This window comes from Aedes albopictus, chromosome 1 (genome assembly GCF_035046485.1).
Source record: "Aedes albopictus strain Foshan chromosome 1, AalbF5, whole genome shotgun sequence".
Lineage (NCBI taxonomy): Eukaryota > Metazoa > Arthropoda > Insecta > Diptera > Culicidae > Aedes > Aedes albopictus.
The window spans coordinates 162,719,144-162,737,905 of record NC_085136.1 but is presented as its reverse complement, the minus strand read 5'-3'; the positions used below and the strand labels follow the sequence as shown (position 1 = coordinate 162,737,905).

At 39.6% G+C, this 18,762-nt stretch overlaps 1 protein-coding gene across 4 annotated transcripts in view; it reads left to right on the top strand.

Annotated features, from left to right (window-relative positions):
- LOC109427666 (serine/threonine-protein kinase Smg1) overlaps nt 1-18,112 on the top strand; it is a 98,216-nt gene extending 80,104 nt beyond the window's left edge. For 3 of the 4 annotated variants that reach the window (XM_062845706.1, XM_062845705.1, XM_029861982.2), the window contains 4 exons: nt 7,359-8,267; nt 8,591-9,526; nt 13,472-15,002; nt 15,111-18,112. In XM_062845706.1, coding sequence (XP_062701690.1) covers nt 7,359-8,267; nt 8,591-9,526; nt 13,472-15,002; nt 15,111-15,310 — 3,576 coding nt within the window. In that variant the 3' untranslated portion in view covers nt 15,311-18,112. The remainder of the gene's footprint in view (nt 1-7,358; nt 8,268-8,590; nt 9,527-13,471; nt 15,003-15,110) is intronic. The other variant, XR_009996244.1, reaches the window with a different exon arrangement.
- Nucleotides 18,113-18,762: the final 650 nt, after the last annotated feature.

Below are 18,762 nucleotides of genomic sequence, written 5' to 3'. Positions count from 1 at the left end.
TTTTATTTTTTCACATGTATAATGTGTGTGCAATCCTCGAGGGATCAAGTCTCCCCATTTCACTGTTGTATATACCAAGCTGCATTAATTAAAATATTTATATAACAGCCTTATTTGAATAAATACGTTTGATCTAGCGTTTGATAGTATTTTATTTACACTATGTGCTGTAAAATTTTGACATGAGTTGTTTTATTTTTTTTTCAAAGTTATTGAGATTTTTCGGAATCGCCTAAAAAATTTCTGAAGCACTGAAAACAAACCATCAGCCATTAAAAAATGATGCAATGCACAATCAAAATCAATTGTAACCAAAACATTGTCGTCTGTCAAGATGTAGTTTGGAAAAAATATGCTAGAAGAAAACTGATTTTGATTTGATTTTTGATGATTTTGATGATTTTGATTTTGATTTGATGAATTTGATGAATTGATTTGATTGATGAATTTGATTTTGATTGATTTGATTGATGAATTTGATTCCGAGAAAATATGGGGGGAACAAGTCTCCCCAGGGATCAAGTCTCCTCAGTCTCCCCTACAATTTTCGCAAAACTACAACCAAAAAGCAAAGCTATGACATCTACTTTTACAAAAAAAACTATTACACACAGTAATAGTAGTAATTAGTAAGCAAACATTTCATAACAACAAGCGTTTTTTTAATATTCTGCATATCTGGGCGTTTGAGCGCGTAAACAATAAAATGTTGTACTTAACCGTGCCATGCCCTAATACCGTGACCTTAAGGATGCTCTTTACTTCATAGAGTCCTATAAAAATAAATTTTCCAAGTTTCTTTATTTTTCAAATGCTATATTATTGCTTATTGTGTGTATTATGTATAATCAATATGATTAATGGAATTCCAAATGTTTAAGTCATTGTTAAAATCAAAATCGTAAAACATAGCATTGTTCCTTATACCGTGTATGTGACCCGCATACATTGGTGGTTTTTTGAATCATCACTATATCAATCAAACTAAACGTTGCCTGAAGGTTTGTACAACTGATTCATAATTTAAAAAGCATCAATAATATTTTCAGTTTTAGCCGGAACACGGTATTTGGAACACATAAGGAACCATACCCTAATACCGTGTATTGGTACTTTGCACTCACATTCTGTCAATATTTTTAATTGCTTGTTTTTGTAAATGTGTGCCAAATTTATCACTCCTATCTTAAGATAGTTTAATATGCTAATGATTGAATTAGTTACTCAGTTAAAATAATAATACACTTAGTATAAATATCTATAAGAAATCTGCTGCTTTGATTTAATCTGTTATTACACAGGGTCAAATATTTGTCCAAATAGTAACCAATGCTCAAATTTCTTGTTTGACTCGATCGAATTTTCATTAGTGTTAAACTGATGTTGTTTCTTGAGTTCTTTCCTTGTCAAATATTTGACCCTGTGTAATAACAGATTAAATCAAAGCAGCAGATTTATTATAGATATTTATACTAAGTGTATTATTATTTTAACTGAGTAACTAATTCAATCATTAGCATATGAAACTATCTCAAGGCCTCAGTAAGGCCTCAAGCCTTACACGGGTGCCGCTGTGCACATTTTGGACGCCCAGACCTGTGAACGAAAACATTTTGTACTTCGTATAGGGTGACAATGGGTATTATCGGTAGGTTTGTTCTCTTCGTCATGCGGGATTTTTGTCGGCCAAATTTACTGAAACTTGGTCGTATAATTCAGCTTGGTTAGGAAGGATTTGAGGTCAACTTTGAGTTCATCAGCTTTCAGAAAAACCTCCCATGACGTTGAGAACAAAACTGCCGAAAATACTCAATTTCCCGTATTTCTATGTAAAATGCAGCATGTTGGTAGTTCCGTGTCAAAAGTTGAGCTCAATTCATCTGAGCAAACCACAGTTACAGCATCTTAAACTTGGCCATTTTGTATGAAAATCGGCGTTTGTCCGATCAATTATGCACTGCAGTTTACGTATACTATTTGGGGAGCTTAGCAAGCTCTATTTTCCTCGGCTTGACAACATTTAATGGAATAACAGCTGAATTTCTGAAGAAAAATGGTGTGATTCTTTAATTTAATTTAATTTTAATTTTAATTTTATTGAATTCATGTAACGTAAGATTAACAATCTTTTTAAATGTTACAATTTGCAGGGTTCGAAATAGGATGTGCGAACAATATTTGCTTCAATCTTTACTCATCTAATTTAAGTTCATTCTATGCTTAACTAATTCTTTGACCATAAAGGAACATCTAGGAAATCCCTGAAGGAATTCCTGTAAGAATATTAGAAGGAACTCCTGAACCATTCCCTGAAGAAATTTTCAGCCCTAGACAGGTTCACTGCCGTGAATCGCATATCAGTCCCATCTTTGCTGGATTTCTTATGCAAATGGGACCATTATGCGATTCACGGCAGTTCATCTCTTACCTGCGGTACTCTCTGAAGAAATTCTAGAAGACATCCGTGAAGGAATTTCAGGACAGACCCTTGAAGAAATTATAAGAGAGTGCTCAGCAGGAATTCCTACAGAAACCCTCTATGGAACTGCTGGAAGCGTCCTTGAATTTTCTTGGAAAATCTCTGGAGGAACTACTGCCCAAGTAACAATGGCTGAATAGCAGCTTATTCTGTCAAAATTTTCCAAAATCAAGCTTAAGAGCGGCTTATCTATCTGTTGTCCAGCAACAATGTTTGTTGGGTGGAGACATCCCTTAAGGAACTCTTGGAGTGATACCTGAAGGGACTTCTATAGAGATGTATGGGGATCGACTGCGATTGATAGTATACTAGCAGGGATTTACGGCTTTAAGTCTCTGTGAATGTGCTATCATAATCGGATAGTGGTTCAAAACCTGGCGACTCGGACACATATATTGTGCCTTTTTCAAAGGATAAATAGCCAGTGGGGTGACACAGCTGTCAAATTCGGAAAATCGCCGCTCTACCCATCATCGTCTTTAGTACGACGCGTTTTGGTACCCACTTTCTGGTCGGTTTACCCTAACTTGCTCCTGATTTTCGGGTGTGTGGCTCGTGTGTTGCTAGTGCTTTAATTGTTGTTTTTGATGATTGTTTCTCTTTCTTTATCACTTTGCACGATATTATATGTAGCAGCGAAGCAGTTGTTTCCAGCGCATTTTTTCCATGAATTAAGCAATAAAAACAAAAACATTGGACGCCATGTTGAATCGAATGCTGAGTTGATGATTCTGGCCCTTCGTCATCCCCCTGTAAATAGCCCTCCGTTCACTCGTGAGGTTATGTATGTGTTCACTATGTGCGACCATGTTGAACACATACATAACCTCACGAGTGAGTGCAGGGCTATCTATACTGTATTGTTTATTTCTTACAACTTCAATAATACAGTTATCCAAAATTTTGCTCGAACAGCATCAAATTAGTCAAGAAATCATTGTACACGCGCTGTTTACACCATTTCATTGCAGGAATGGAGAATTGATCATCTCATCATACAAAAATCCAGCTCACTACTTTCAATCTAGTACTTCACCGATTCGTAGTTCATGCGACACCACCGCCACATGCCGTCCTCTAGTTTACCACCGTAACCAATGATTGGTCCGCAATCCCAAAATTTATCGAATCTGCTGCAGGGTGAACATCTGAGCCGTCGTTGATGTAACCCGCCTGAAATTCGTCCACGAAAAACTCCTCAATCGGTCTCAGAAACAGAGTTCCGGACAAAATTGTGCAAGCTGAATTGAGAAGAATTGGCAATCTTAACGTCATGTTTTGAGCGTTCTCCATAGGTCTCAAGGCATCCGTAAAACACATCCTTCACGTTATCGGTTTTGTCGTTAATTGGCTTCCACCACAACATTTGCTTCATATCCGTTTCCCGATCATTATGAATCCGACCCCATTTTTTGCTTTATCGCTGCCTTTGTGGTAGATATTATATTTGAATGAAGTGTTGGCGACAGGTTTTTGTCTAATTTTGAAAGTTTTGGGCAGTTTGTGTGCAACGTACGAGTATTTGGCAAGAAGGCAAAACACATACATATATGTTTCAGCAGGACCATGCTGAGGTTGATGGGTTCGATTCCCTGTCGGCCCAGATTATTTCGTAATGGAAATATTCTTGATATCCTGGGGGTTACAATGATACAATGTTTACTAAGTCCTAGGTTTACACATCTTAAAACTCTTGGAGTACGATCTTTTTTCCTAATCTGTTGGGATAAACCTGAGTGAATTGTACTTGTTGGGTTTAATCACCGTTAACTAGTATATATCTATTTTATTGATATTTATCGGTGAACGAATAAAACAATATCGTTTTTTGCGTGACGTTTCGGCCTAATCACTTTTCAGCCATCTTCAGACGCCTACAAGTTTATTACAAAAAAAATACATACTTGTACTCCACCCATTTTCCCTTCCTTGATCAAAACGACTTTACTTGTTGGGTTTAATCACCGTTAACTAGTATATATCTATTTTATTGATATATTATGATATATTTATGATATATTTTTTTGTAATAAACTTGTAGGCGCCTGAAGATGGCTGAAAAGTGATTAGGCCGAAACGTCACGCAAAAAACGATATTGTTTTATTCGTTCACCGATAAATATCAATAAAATAGATATATACTGAGTGAATTGTATCAACGATAGATTGCTACATTGTCTTAGCTGCGCGATGGTTGGCATTTGCTTCAGTGGTATTTCCAGCTCTTAAAACGTTGAAAACCCCTGCCCTAAGTACATGGATGATGATATGACCGCTGCCATTGAATGTGCACGTTGCCGGCGCGGCGTGGTAGCTTAGGCACCTAATAGCAAAAAAAAACAACACACTGCTTGGGGCCGGTTTTAGTGGTTAATGGGATTTTTGGGGAAGGCACATTATTGGGGGGTAAACTAGTGTGCGAACTTTTAGATACCTTTCGGCTTAATGGGCGTTTTCGTCGGGTAGTGTGGTTTGGCAAGTTTTATTTTCGGCTGGAAGAGTATTTTTACCGGGAAGCGTAATTCAATTCAAAAGATTGAAGATTAGCTTCAAGTGCGCTGCTCCATTGTGAATGTATTTGCACTATATCCCTGGGCAAACTTGGTTGTTTCGAATTGAATTGAATTGTTAGTGCTCTATCGATAGCAATATTGTATGGATTGTTTAACAGAATGCAATGGTTTGCTTGTGTTGTATTTACACCGATATCTTATTCGTATTTATCTTTACAGCCTTTAAAATTGCTCAAGTACTTTTCGTTAAACCTTGGTTGTCGGAAACTCTTACGACAATAAGTAGTTACGTTTACTTATACTGATCGTAAATGTTTTGTGAAATCTTCCTAGTATATGCAAACAGACATAAAAGTTTGATAGTTTTTTTTTTATTTAGGATTCATATGAATTTTAGAACAGCTTATATTACATAAAGATGCACAAACCGTGAAATTTCGGGCTGTGAAACGAATATGGAATAACAAGACTAACACCAAAAACAATAACAACATAATTGTGTTATTGCAGTTTGCCCCAATATTCATACTCAATATCCTTCGTCCGCTTTATAAACAATCTGCAAAGGCACAAATTTTCCAAATGATGGAGAACGTACTTCTGGAGCCGACCTACGGATACTGAAACAATAGAAACACAGTCGACTTCCAAAAAGAAGTCAACACGATTTCTGATATAAATATAAAAGGATCAACTAGAAACTGTTTGCATTGAAGGGATGACGTCACCAGGGTACGTATACTGTTGGAAGAGTTTCAGCAAGTTCTATTCTCCTCGACTAGATAACATTTCATGATAAAGCGTACTTTATTTTTCTGAAGAAAATAGTTTTGATTCTCTAATTATTTCCAAAAAAAAAAAAATCAAAACTATAGAGCCACTTTCATGGAATTTATTGAATTACGTACAATTAAAACTAAAACTCTTCATGGACGGGCATATGGAGAATAGTCCGGAAGGTATCTTTTATTCGAAACAGTGAATGTTTGCTAAAAGGGCAGGAAACCATGGATCGCAACGATATGCGGAGGTTTTATGTAATTGTCAATAGTGTGTTTCACAATGTTGCATCAGTGCCTGTCATGAAAATTGACCAGGAAGAAAGGCAATGGGTTTGGTAACACTTTTGAGGTTAAGTCAATTGAGCTGAAATACAGTAAGGCAGCTGGGAAGGGTGAGAACGAGATCGAACTACTTAATCGCTAAAGCAAGTACTTGCTCAATTCAAACAAGCTTATAATTGTGAAAGAAATTCCTAAGAATATCCTCTCATTGCGATAATGGCCAAGAATATCACCCAGGCTTAATGTTGTGAAATTGTTCCTACGTGTTTGCTATGCAAACAATACGGTAAGGCCGTATCCTCCTCCTCCTCCTCCTCCAATATGTAATGCACTATGCATATTCAACGCCGTCTGGCTATCACACATCAATTCTATACACCTAATAAACTAGCGTAGTGAGATCACCTGGTGTGTACATTGTTGCTGGCAGACACAGAGGGCGGGATAATCAGTAAAGCAAAGTTTATCAATTAGATTTAACACCGCTGGATATGATGGAGAGAGAGCGCGAGGGAGTTTCCACACCCTTGACGCCCCAAAGTCGTCAGCGTATGCAGCATTTCCATTTATCTGTAGGTTCACCGTATCAGCGTGGGATTCCACGCAGTTGTTTGTAGATGTCCTATCCCCCAGTGACTCATAATTATAGCTGATAGACTACACATTGTGGGTCTGAGGAAAACTATTAGAAACAGTTCTAGTAAAAATTAGAGTTTCAAACTTTCAACAGCAGTTACCACACATGGACACGAAAGTGTTGTAACTTTAGAACTCCATTTTTGTTCTTGGTAATGTTTTGGAACCTTGTATGAGCGTCCGTTTCGATGGCACATGGGGGTACTTTTATCATCTGTTATCTCCCGCCAAGCTCAGTCATCATGTTTTGCCACAATTGAATTCGATTCAGGACACGTGTTATCTGTTACAAGCTCTGCTGGAGTGAGTGTCCTCCTTTGATTTGCCGCTTATCGATGATTTACTCTGATTTAGTTAAAGATAGGGAAACATTATACTTTTGTGGGGATCGCTCCGTGATACCGCTGCAGTCAATTATCTGTGCATGCAAATTATGATTAGATGTGATAAAAATATCAATATGAGTAGGCCAAAAGGTGCATATCAGCTTTATCTTCCCGCAAGAAAAATAGAACTAATTTTATGCACACGAATTTTGTCTATTAAAGGACTTTGATACACAAACAGATCAATATATCAACTGATACAATATTTATTTCCTTGTTGGAACCATAACATTCTCTTAAATTTACATCCACTTACCTACTTCTACATTTCCATTTCTAGGGTACCTTCCGGCTAGCGTGCGAACACGTTCTCAAGTCGCTGAAAAAAGGGCGCGAAACGTTGCTCACGCTTTTGGAAGCATTCGTCTACGATCCGCTTGTCGACTGGGCAGTCAGCGAAGATGGCGGTACGGCTGGCTTTGCCGTGTCCACTTATGGCAACCGTGAAGGTTTCAACAGCGATCTCCGCGAAGCAAAGAAGCAACTCGAACGTGAGGTGAATCGTGATACCCTTGCGATACGATTTTCGGAAATCAAACCCGGATGGAACCGCAATCGAGATAATATCTATCAAAATTTGCTGCTGATGGAAAACTTCCTCAATGAGTTGCAATCGAATCGCGCTAGTCTGGTTGAAGCCGAAAAGCAACGCGACTCGCTATCCCGTCAGATTCAGCTGATTAGAGAGGCTGAGTCATTGAACTCGGCCATCGGGAGTCACCCTTTGAACACTTTGTCGCAAAGGTACAGCGTTTACAAGAAGATAGTCGAAGATCACAATGCGGCTAAGAAAGCGATAGAAAATAGAGCGATCGAGAGCGAGAGTACTCTCGAGGGCTTCCGAAGCTTTATGAAAGACATCGAAAATGGCAAATTGCAAGAATATCTCAGGGGCGTCAATGCCAATCCCGAACTATACGGTAATTCCGAGTTTGAGCTGGTGGAAGATTTTTTGAACCAATCGAATCTTCGTGATACGTTCCTGACAGCGAACGCTTGCCGACATGAGTTGAACGAGTACACGTTCCAGGCCACGGTTTTGGTGAAGCGTGCCCTTGAAACGTTGAGTCAGTTCAGTGCCATTATTTGCTACTATCCGAAAGATTTCGAGCAGAGCCACCGTGATTTCAAGTACCGTGACTGGTGCAGGAAGCTTGTGAATGAAGGATCTGCTGCGACTTGTCAAGAGGTAAGTCACCCAACAATCCCTAATTAATCCACCTAGCGGTGATGGTGCCTTTCTCACATTTCAACCGTATTTAAGTGACATTATTAATGATTATCTATTGTATAAGTTTATCTCTTCTCATTTTTTGTTTGCTGCTGTTTCATCAGCAAAAGTGCTGTGCTGTGTAAGGCGTGCCACATCACTACTAGGTGAACGAAACGTGTTTTATATATGAAAATAGCTAGTTTTGCCTACATAAAATCCACTGGAAGTTATACATATTTTACTATTTCGCCATTCTGATTTCACAAAAACTTCCTTTCCTTTTCCTATTTTTCTTACAGATAACACAAAACTACCAACAGTTTGTCGCAAATGCACGCCAGCACGCCTGTGGTCCGCAAATATTATCCTTCTCCTATCAATTAAAGAACATAATCTCCGACACTGCATTCAAGCTGTCTGACCTGGTAGCTTGCAACGCTCAGGAACTGAACGAGAGTACCGTTCCAATTGATCAACTGTACGAAAATGCTCTCTCCACCATCAACGCCATAGCCCTGGGGAACACAAACGGACGCCAGTCTCTGTTATTTGCTGGGTTGCAACTTTGCTTGGATCTGAATCATAACTATTTGCTGATGGAGCAAACGGCCTCAACCGCTGGGGATTCGCTGATCGAGTTGCAAATAAATGACAATTGGTTCTTGCCTGAATTCTACATGGCAATCACACAAATGAGTGCCCTCTATCAGATCCTGTTCGAGAAAGACACCCAGAAAGCATCGAGCGATTGTTACGCCACAGGTTTAAGTTGCCTCTCGGCTTGCGTGGGAATCTTCGATCACCTTCAGAACATGAACGAATGCATCGCTCGCGATTTTCTCTCCGATACCATGCGAGGTATCATATCGGAGAACCAAAGCGTAATCGACATGATCTCGGCAGTGTCCAATCTACAAACGGACGTCATCCCCCTGGCTGAACTCCTCAACGAGCTGAACAGGCACCTGCAGTGTGTGGTTATGAATGTACCATCGTCGCACGCCCACGCGTTGGATTCGGTTGACCAGTTGAAAAGAAAACTGACTGCGCTGGGAGACTCTTTCCGAAAACAGGAAATCCCATCCGAAGGATCACAACTGTATCTAACGCTGCATCAGTTTTTCCACGATCTGCTGGAGAAGCAGAATGCGTTGATACATATCGTGAACGAAAGATTCCTAACCATCCAGGAAGCTGACTACATCGACCAGATTAAAGATTCCAAAGATCTAGCGGTAAGTTTGACATACATGCACATTTAGGGTAGGTAATCATGAATTGAACCAAATTGCGGCTTTCTGAAGCAGCGGCACTTTTGATCGATTTTTTCATCCACATGGAAATAATTTACTACGGTAAGGTCTCACGTAGGGGTAGGCGGGGTAATATGGACACCCTAAGGTTTTTGCCTACTTTACCTGGCAAGATGTCAAAAAAGTTTAGTTTTTTGATGCATGTATCCTTTTAAAGTCCATTTAGCATCTATTGCATAAGAATGCTCACGAAGAAAAATTATTTATCCACTTCAAAAAATGTTATGAAAAATGTTAGTTTTTCATGACCGTCTTCAAGCATACGGGGCAGAATGGACACCCCCATGGGGCAATATGGACACCATGAGACTTTTACGAATCTCGTACATTATTTACACATATAAAGTCATTTCATTACGCAACAACTATTATGGATGAATAATACGCCGAAGTAGTTCATTTTTGTTCAGTTAATTTAAATTCAGGCTGTTTTGGATAAAGCCTCGTTTTTGTCGGCATGTAAGCTGTGCCTAGAACAACTATTTTCCACTGCTGTCGTTTTTTGACCAATTTGTTTCACCCTATGTCTACTATAGTCAACATTTCACCGAAAATATACTGAAATCGAAGAATTTGGTTGGTTTGTGATTTAGGTTATATTTTTCCCTTGCCGCTTATTTCAAAAAGGTGAGTGTCCATTTTGCCCCGGCAGCAGAAGATATTTCCAAACTTGATTTTTGATATAATAAAGAAGAAAATATAAACATGTTAAGCATGTAGATACAGCAAAACTACTTGCATGTGTTCTAGAAATATCAGGTTTTAATTGACCTGTAATAAATTAATCACTAAATCTTATTTTAGATGGTGTGAAAATTATAATTTCCATGCACAAAAAACGGAGGACACAACTTTTTTGTGTAAAATCAAGGTTAATTTTAATTTCGAATGTTTCTTTCCTGAAACTACGTTTTGGACAAATGGACTATATTCTCCATTCATTAAAAGTTCAAAAAAGTTTGCATATTTCAAAATATTGAGGGTGTCCATTCTGCCCCGGGTGTCCATAATGCCCCGCCTACCCCTATATGAAAGCCACGGGTATTAGCTTTCCGTAAAGTGGCAAAAAGTTAACATTTGCACCAAATTTCATTGAGAAATTCAATTATTTGTCAATAGTGATTTTAATCTTAATTTGAACCATCGTAATCATAATTTGAACCAATTTTAATCTAGGTTTGAACTAGTGGCGGCAGCAGCTCGAGCAATTCCCGCAACAGCCAATTTCATGCTAAATAAATAAAAATCACATGGATCTGCTAATTCTCATAACTCTTTTTCATTAGGCAGTGGAATTTCAGCTCAGAATGTTCGGAATCCTTCAGGAATTTGAAAACTAAATTTGGAATTTTCCATCGCCCAAGAGTAAACAAAGCAACCACTAGCGCAGTCTGGAGGCCAACACTGGAAGCTCGCCCCCATTCACTAGTTCAAATCTAGATTTCAAATGGTTCAATTCAAGATAAGATTCTCCAAGTAAGAATTACTTAAATTTGATAATTTTATGACAAATAATGCGGAATATTATTCGGTCGGTCGATTCTACGATAAATAAGCTTTCATTTGACGTGTTCACTTGTTGCGTTTGATACAATGCATGAGCTGTACGAGTGCACCGAAAATGTGCTTTCTCTGGGGGGAAATGGGTGGAATTACCGTGGTTTTTCAATTGCCTGTTTTCCATGACAAAAACGCATTTTTCAATGCTTTTAAAGTTCATGTTGTCAGGTTATATAACGGAAAGCTGTTTACCATCTTTTTCGGGACAATATTTGCCTAAAAAATACGTCGTTTTAATGAATTCCGAAATGGTTCAAATTAAGATTACAATTTGACAAGTTCAAAGTTTGATTTCTTACCCTATTTGCTCTACATCACAATATTACAACACATCACCCATAGTAGTACGCCACGCTGCCGTTCGCCGTTGTATAGATGCTCGTCAGATCACGGCTTTGCCGCAGCTCCTGGCGAACTCCGAATGAACTGTATTATGTAGTTCACTCAAAACCCTTACGCAGTTTTGCACACCGTCCATTGTTGCGTTGATTCCTAGGAAACCCGTTTTCGTCCATAATTTTTCACAGCTTTGTGCGATAGATACTGTCTTATGCCACTTTGAAGTAGATGAATAAGTGACGCGTCAGGACCTGGAGTTCCCGGCATTTCTAAACGATTCTGCGTAGATTATGGTAAGTGGGGGCAGGATGGGTCACCTAAGAAATGGATCCCTATAATTTTCTGAATAAAAATCACATTTCTCTTTATTCTACCACGACTCTCAGATACACTAGTCAGCTATGATATAAGAGTATAAAAAGGTAATAAAGTTTGAAACCTGCTTCTTGACAAACAATTTTTAAAACATAACCCATCTTGCCCCACCTCATTTTAACGGGGGCAAGATGGGTCAGCTATAAGAAAACTCGATTTTCCTCCAACAAAAAATACTATATCTTCTAGTTTTTCTCTATACATCTAAGCTTCATAGACGTACAGATTACATGAAGAAAGTGTTGAAACATATCGGTAGATTATTCTCAGAACTAGAAGATTTTAGTTCGGGTAGCCATAAACGGACTTTGAAAACCTATATTTTTAAAGGAAAATTTAAAAAATATGTTCTCAAATTTTCAGTGCTCTCATCGCTTCAATAATATAGGTCACAGAATAGCCTTTCCATGAAAAATAAAACATTTTCAAAAACTATGTGAACATACCGAAAAATTAGGGTGACCCATCTTGCCCCGTCTACACAATACACGTAGTTATATGGAATGTATAGCATAAGGAGTATAACGAAAATATATTTTTTTTTTCTGTGCGAGGAACGTATAGAATTTTCAAAACAATATATCATTTTTTTGTGTATCCCCGTCGTTCATCTGGGAAAATTATTGAAAGATTCAAAACATATATTGTGCGATTGAAAACGGTACTGACCCATCTTGCCCCCTGACCCATCTTACCCCCACATACCATATATATCTTTTTTGTTGATATTTCTCGGTGAACGAATAAAACAATATACAATATATTGCTTTATTCGTTCACCGAAAAATATCAACAAAAAAGATATATAGGTACTAGTTAACGATGATCAAACTCAACAAGTAAAGATTCTGCGTAGAGTGAAAATCTGGTCCGTTGTCGACCGGCCGTCGATGAAGCCGGCTTTATATCTTGACACGAACACATTAATTATAAGTGACAGACAACGAAAAATGATCTGGAAAAGCGCTTTGTTGGCAGCATTCAAAATGGTGATCACTTGAAAGTTTTTGCATTCTGAATGGAACAGATTACCTCTTCCTCCCACTCTTCTGGTAGTCGGTTTCCCAGATTTTAACTACGTATCAACCGGTAGATAATTTGATGGATGAGTTGAGCTGCGATACCATCCTCTCATTCAGGTGCTAATCAAAGTGCTGCTTCCACCTTTTAATCACCTCACGTCCGTCCATCAAGGGGCTCCTGTCCAGTTGTCCCTTGTACATCCCAGCTCGCGCTACGATGCCGTTGAGCGATACGTTGAGCTTCTGGTAGAACTTCCATGTTTCTTCAGAACGGTACAGCAGTTTCATTTCCTCGTACTCTGCTTTTTCTAGGCTGCGTTGTTTTTTGCACCGTCCCACGTTCTGCTGGATTCCTTGCTACAGCATTACCGTCCGCATTGCGTTTTTCTTCTCCAAAATCGCTCTGCACTCACTCCACGTTGACCATTTTTTTTTCGTCGACTCCATTAGTCTCCCTATACCGCATACCGGTTACATGTATGTTCTAGTGCGTCATGCAATTGCATTGCTGTAGTCTTATTAAAAAATACCCAACTTTTACAGTTTTCGATCACCTTCACTTCCTTCCCAGGTCCTGATCTTCAACAAATCCACCTACAATGTATTGGAGGCCATCTTTGTGGTAAAACGCGTACAGGCCATGGTAGAGTTCTTCACATCATGCCTTCAGATGGCGTGTGCATTCAAAGGAACCGGCATGGCGGCAGCATTCAACGACGATACCCTAGTTCGACCCATCCGTAAGTTCATAGCAGATTTTGTCTACCACTGTATGCTGGGTATTGGCCCATCCGCCTCTGGGTTGGTCACCTACGGAATACTGCTACGGATTAATCCCCACATTAAGCATACCAGTGAAATGATCCAGCATATGACTGGATCGGATCGGGTTAATCTGTCGGATCTGTACAATGAAAACATCGATCGAATCATGAGTGCAGAACAAATAAGCGGGCTGGATCTGAACCAGGCGACCAATGCTTGTTTGCATCTTAGTTTCACGTGGAAAAAGATGATGAGAATAAAACTGCTATCTGAGCGCATCCTGACGGAGCAAATATCTGTAACCCGATCGCAAATGCTCTTCGTAGCCCATAGTTGGTTGCATGAGCTATCCACTGCGGATAGCTCTGCGACTTTGTCGCCAAACGACTTAACCATCTACGCCGACGGGTCTTTGATATTGGTTCAGTTGAAAAACTTGCTGGAATCATTAACATCATCGAAGGTATCGATTCTGAGACTGCGAGACGACATACTATCCAGCACCAATGCAATCCTTCATCGCCTGAAGTGGGCCTCGGGAGCCAATCCAGAGCTGGTACATCTCCTGAAATCATTCGAGCAGGCTTCACTGCAGAAACGCGACTTTTTGGACGAACAGCTGCTCTACTTAGACATTGCGTTGAAGCATTGCAGCTCGGTATTGAACTACCAAATCGTACGCATGCAAGTCAACAGACAGGTAGAACAGGACCACGAATTTATCAACTTGATTGAGAGATACAGGAAAGCCTGTATGAAGCTGAACTCATGTTCAGCAATGGTGAATCGCACGGAAGAGGCTCTTGTTGAATTGCTGGATCCAGAAGGGCAAATCGATCACATTTGGATAAGTAATGTGAAAGCATTGATCGACGATATGACGGATCAGGTCCAGAGTAAGATTGCGCAAACCGAGAAGATAGTTCACAATGCGCAGGACAAGTTGCACATGAGTGCCAATGAGCTAAAGGAACTCATGGGCGCGCATCACTCGCTGGCCTCGGACATTCGTAATCTGCTCAAAATGAGACTCAAGATGGAAACCACCCCGGCGTTGCGGGAATATCTGCTCCGATACAAGGCATTCTTGGAAACCGTCTCTGACCTGTACTCCAACGTGCTGAGCAAGGATTTCACCGATGAAATGGTGTGCCAAGCGAAGGAGCAGGTGCGTGAAACGATGCCCAATGTGCACAAAATCTTCGATCAGCTGTTCCAGTTTGAGCAAAGCGCGAACGCTGAGCACGACGACTCTGGTGGAACTGGTGAGGAAGAGGAAACCGACAAACTAAGCGCTGAAATGATGGAATCACCCTTGAAACGGCATCATATGAAAGGTAATAAGCATTTATGACTTCTAACAGCTCTACAAAAATTGTTTCAAACATTTCTTTACAAATTCTAAATGCCCTCAATTTTTATCGGTATTTGTATGTCTTCCTCAGCACATCGTACCCAAAAGGAGCAGAAACGGAACGCCTATGCCGTCTCGGTGTGGCGTCGCATCCGGATGAAGCTGGAAGGCAGAGACCCAGATCCAAACCGCCGTTGCACCGCGCAGGAGCAGGTCGAGTGGATGATACGGGAAGCGATGGACCCGGACAACTTGGCAGTCCTCTACGAGGGATGGACTCCTTGGGTGTGAATTCTCTTGCAACACGGTAACAGGTAAACTTGGTCGGCTTAAATCTTCAACATACATCAAAACCCAGATGAGAGACACATAGCGAATGGGTATTCGCGATGGCGTGTTCCATTTTGGTTTCAACAATCTTCCGTCGAGTCAGACTGCTCACCATCGACGCGGGAGTCATCAATCTGAGCAACTCAGCAGAAGTGGCACCGCCATGGTTTATATTCGGAGTAGCATCATCAGCGATTCCGGATCCCACCATGACAGTTTGACCAGTCTGCACGGCAGCCTCACCTGAGCTTTTGTTCGCTGTAGCAATACAATCCCGTAGTGAAGCCGATTCCGGGTGGAGTAACCTCCGCTGCAGTACAGCGAATGATCTTAGGTCATTTACAATCCTTACCATAAAATAACACGACCTTTCTTGCCATAGAGTTCAAAATGCATTTGAATGTTGTCCCCAGTAATATTATTCCTCACTACCGACTCCCGAAATGCCGCGATCAGGCTCAAAAAATACCTTCCAACTCTCTTATAACATCATAGAAGAACCGAAATAACAGTTGTTAGGTAACGGTAAAGAGCGTTTCATGGGAACCAGCTCTGAATACAAGGTATGAGGAAAGCACATAATATTACCTTCCATTACAACTTGCAACAAGCGCCACTATCAAATATTGAATTTGAATAATATCCAACATGCAATCCTTTTGATTTTTTTTTTATTTAATTTTCAGTTTTTTTTTTAATTTGAGCCTATTAATGTTAAAACAAAGCAGTATAGTTGAGTCTCCCAGAAAAGTCACCCGGATTACATCGCCCTTAATTATTATTTTTCCAAACAATGTAACTGAATTTTAATGGTGTATACTTCGTTGTTGGCCCAAACCATTCCCAAAAGTTCATTGGATTTCAAATAGCTTAAAAACGAAGAGCGCAAAGTAGATGGCACTGTTTTGTGGGAGGCTCAACTCTTCTACCTAATTAGCGCCGGACTAGTGCTGTCGATTTTCTTTTAAAGATTTCTTTTCTTTTGAAATCAGGTGACAAAAAATAAAAAAGTGAAAAAAAAAATCGTATAAAAAGAATTGACGATGCAAGACAGGCCATAAGTACCTATTGCAAATAATCTTTTTAGTTCTCGAAGTTGTTCATGCACCTCATGTTAACTGAAAATTATTCTGAAACCTTCATACCTACATTCATTATTTAGTTTTTTTTTTTCATATTCACCATTGGTTGGGGCGCATTTTTATTATTTTTTAAATACCCCAAGTGACCACGCAGCTCAAGCCTCAATGTATGCATACACACAGTGTATTCGATCTATCGTCCCATTTGATCGAATAGCGTTCGGCCAAACGATATTCGACCAAACGACATTCGGCTAAATAGCCGAACACCGCATAAGCAAGCATCACTCTTACAATCACAGTTCAATTAAAGTGGAGGCTCAATGTAGCCGCATTGTATCCTATTGTATCTAATTTCAATTTGGCTTTATTAGGGTTCCTTTCCAGAATAATTCAACTATACACCTATACCTATTTACCATAAGCATGCAACAAGCATTGCGACTTGAGCAGTGTGTTTACTTGGCACGATCTTTAAATCATTGAAAATCAGGCATTATTTATCTTGTACCGACTTTTCTAACCCTCAGAATACTCTCTACGAATGAGTGTAATCAGTTTTGCACCTTTTAATTCCGCCCCCTTTTGCTTATCCTTTGACAGATATGCGTATTTCGACTACCACTTTTGTAATCTTCCTCAGTGTCAGTTATTGAGTATATCTGTCAAAGGATACTCAAAAGAGGACGGAATTCAAAGGTACAAAACTGATTTTACTCATTCGTAGAGGGTATTCTGCTTAGAAAGTCGGTACAAGATGCCTGATTTTCAATTATGGGATTGTTTGGTAAGACCTATATACACGTTCTCCTCAATTTGGAAAATTTATGCCGATGTTCCTCTGGGGTAAAATAATTACTATTGTTTTTGTCAATTGTTTTGTCTAACTGTAACTGTCTCTTTTTGTGTCGTTTTTGGTACATGACTTCAGAATCCCTAATGATTCCGAAGCTATGTACTAAAAACTACACAAAAAGGAACAGTTACAGTTAGACAAAACAATTGACAAAAACGGTAGTAATTATTTCCCCCTGAGGAAGACACTATTATGTCGAAACGTCGGGTGAATAAAACAACTTGTTTTTTAAATCCCAAGACTGCGTAGCCGGTAACCAAGCGAGTCAACCATACAGTCGTATTTCAAAAAATCCTGGATTGAATGTCATTTAGTCCCTTTTTTATTGTCGTGGATCATTAAACGTGACCAATCCTGCATCTTTTATTTTTTTTGGTAGAGCTCCGAAACAATTTATATCAAAGCTCCTTGAGACAACTTCGAAATATTTCGAATATACAGACACCGAGTGTTAACTATGTGCTCTGCTGTCATATGTATGCCTTTAATTTGTTCGTCAAATATCGTAATATTTCGAATTATCCTCCCGAAACCGTTCAACTTCTACACCTGTTTATTATTGTTTGTCCCAACACTTCTTTTGTGTTTAAGCTCGCTATCAAACCAGTTGTAGCCCACAGATGACAAAATTGATGTCACTCTATGGTTTAGTAGAATCTAACAGATAAAATTCAAAATCATCTCATCATCCTAAATGCTGTAACATCATTGGAGCAAAAACCAAGCATAAGTTCTTAACAGATATGTAGTCCAGTAACCCCGCGCGTCACGTTCGTTTTTTCTGTGCTTAAAGATTCAGAATACACACATATTGCTTATAAGCTACGTTCATGGAGTATTTATTGTGATGACAATTCCATTGCGGTTTCGCATAATCCACGATGGTACCTACCTCGATATCTTGCTGACTCCAGTGTTCAGAGTACCATTACTATAATCGCCGGATATATAGTAGAACTACATCTTCGATGGTCTACGACGTTGTTCCTCCGATTTCGCCGAAACGGAACGTTTTGTGTTTCCAGGTCTTCTCCCGCCTGGTACAGCGAAGTCTACTGATTCTCTGTCAAGTGAAACCATTTTCAATCATGACTATACGGATGATTTCTCCAAAACCTCGAAAGCAAATACCTGATCATCCGTGCATTTTCTTTAAGATTCTTTGTACGTTTATAGGTGCAATGGATGGAGGTCACGATAAGACGTCCAACTAACATGACCAATTAGTCTTGAAGAAGCTTTGAGAACCGTCATATAGCTTAATACCTTTTAGTTTGGTTTTATGATGGTTCTAAGAACTTCTTATAGAGTATGGGCGGTGTCCAACTGGTTGCCTGCGACAAATGCCATTTGTGGGAACACTTCACGTGTGCGGGCGTTGATGAAACCGTCAAGGATCGGCAGTACGTATGCAATAGTCTAAGCGCGGGAAACAGCTTAACCTTTTGGAGCCGATTTGTTTCGCGGCTGTCGAC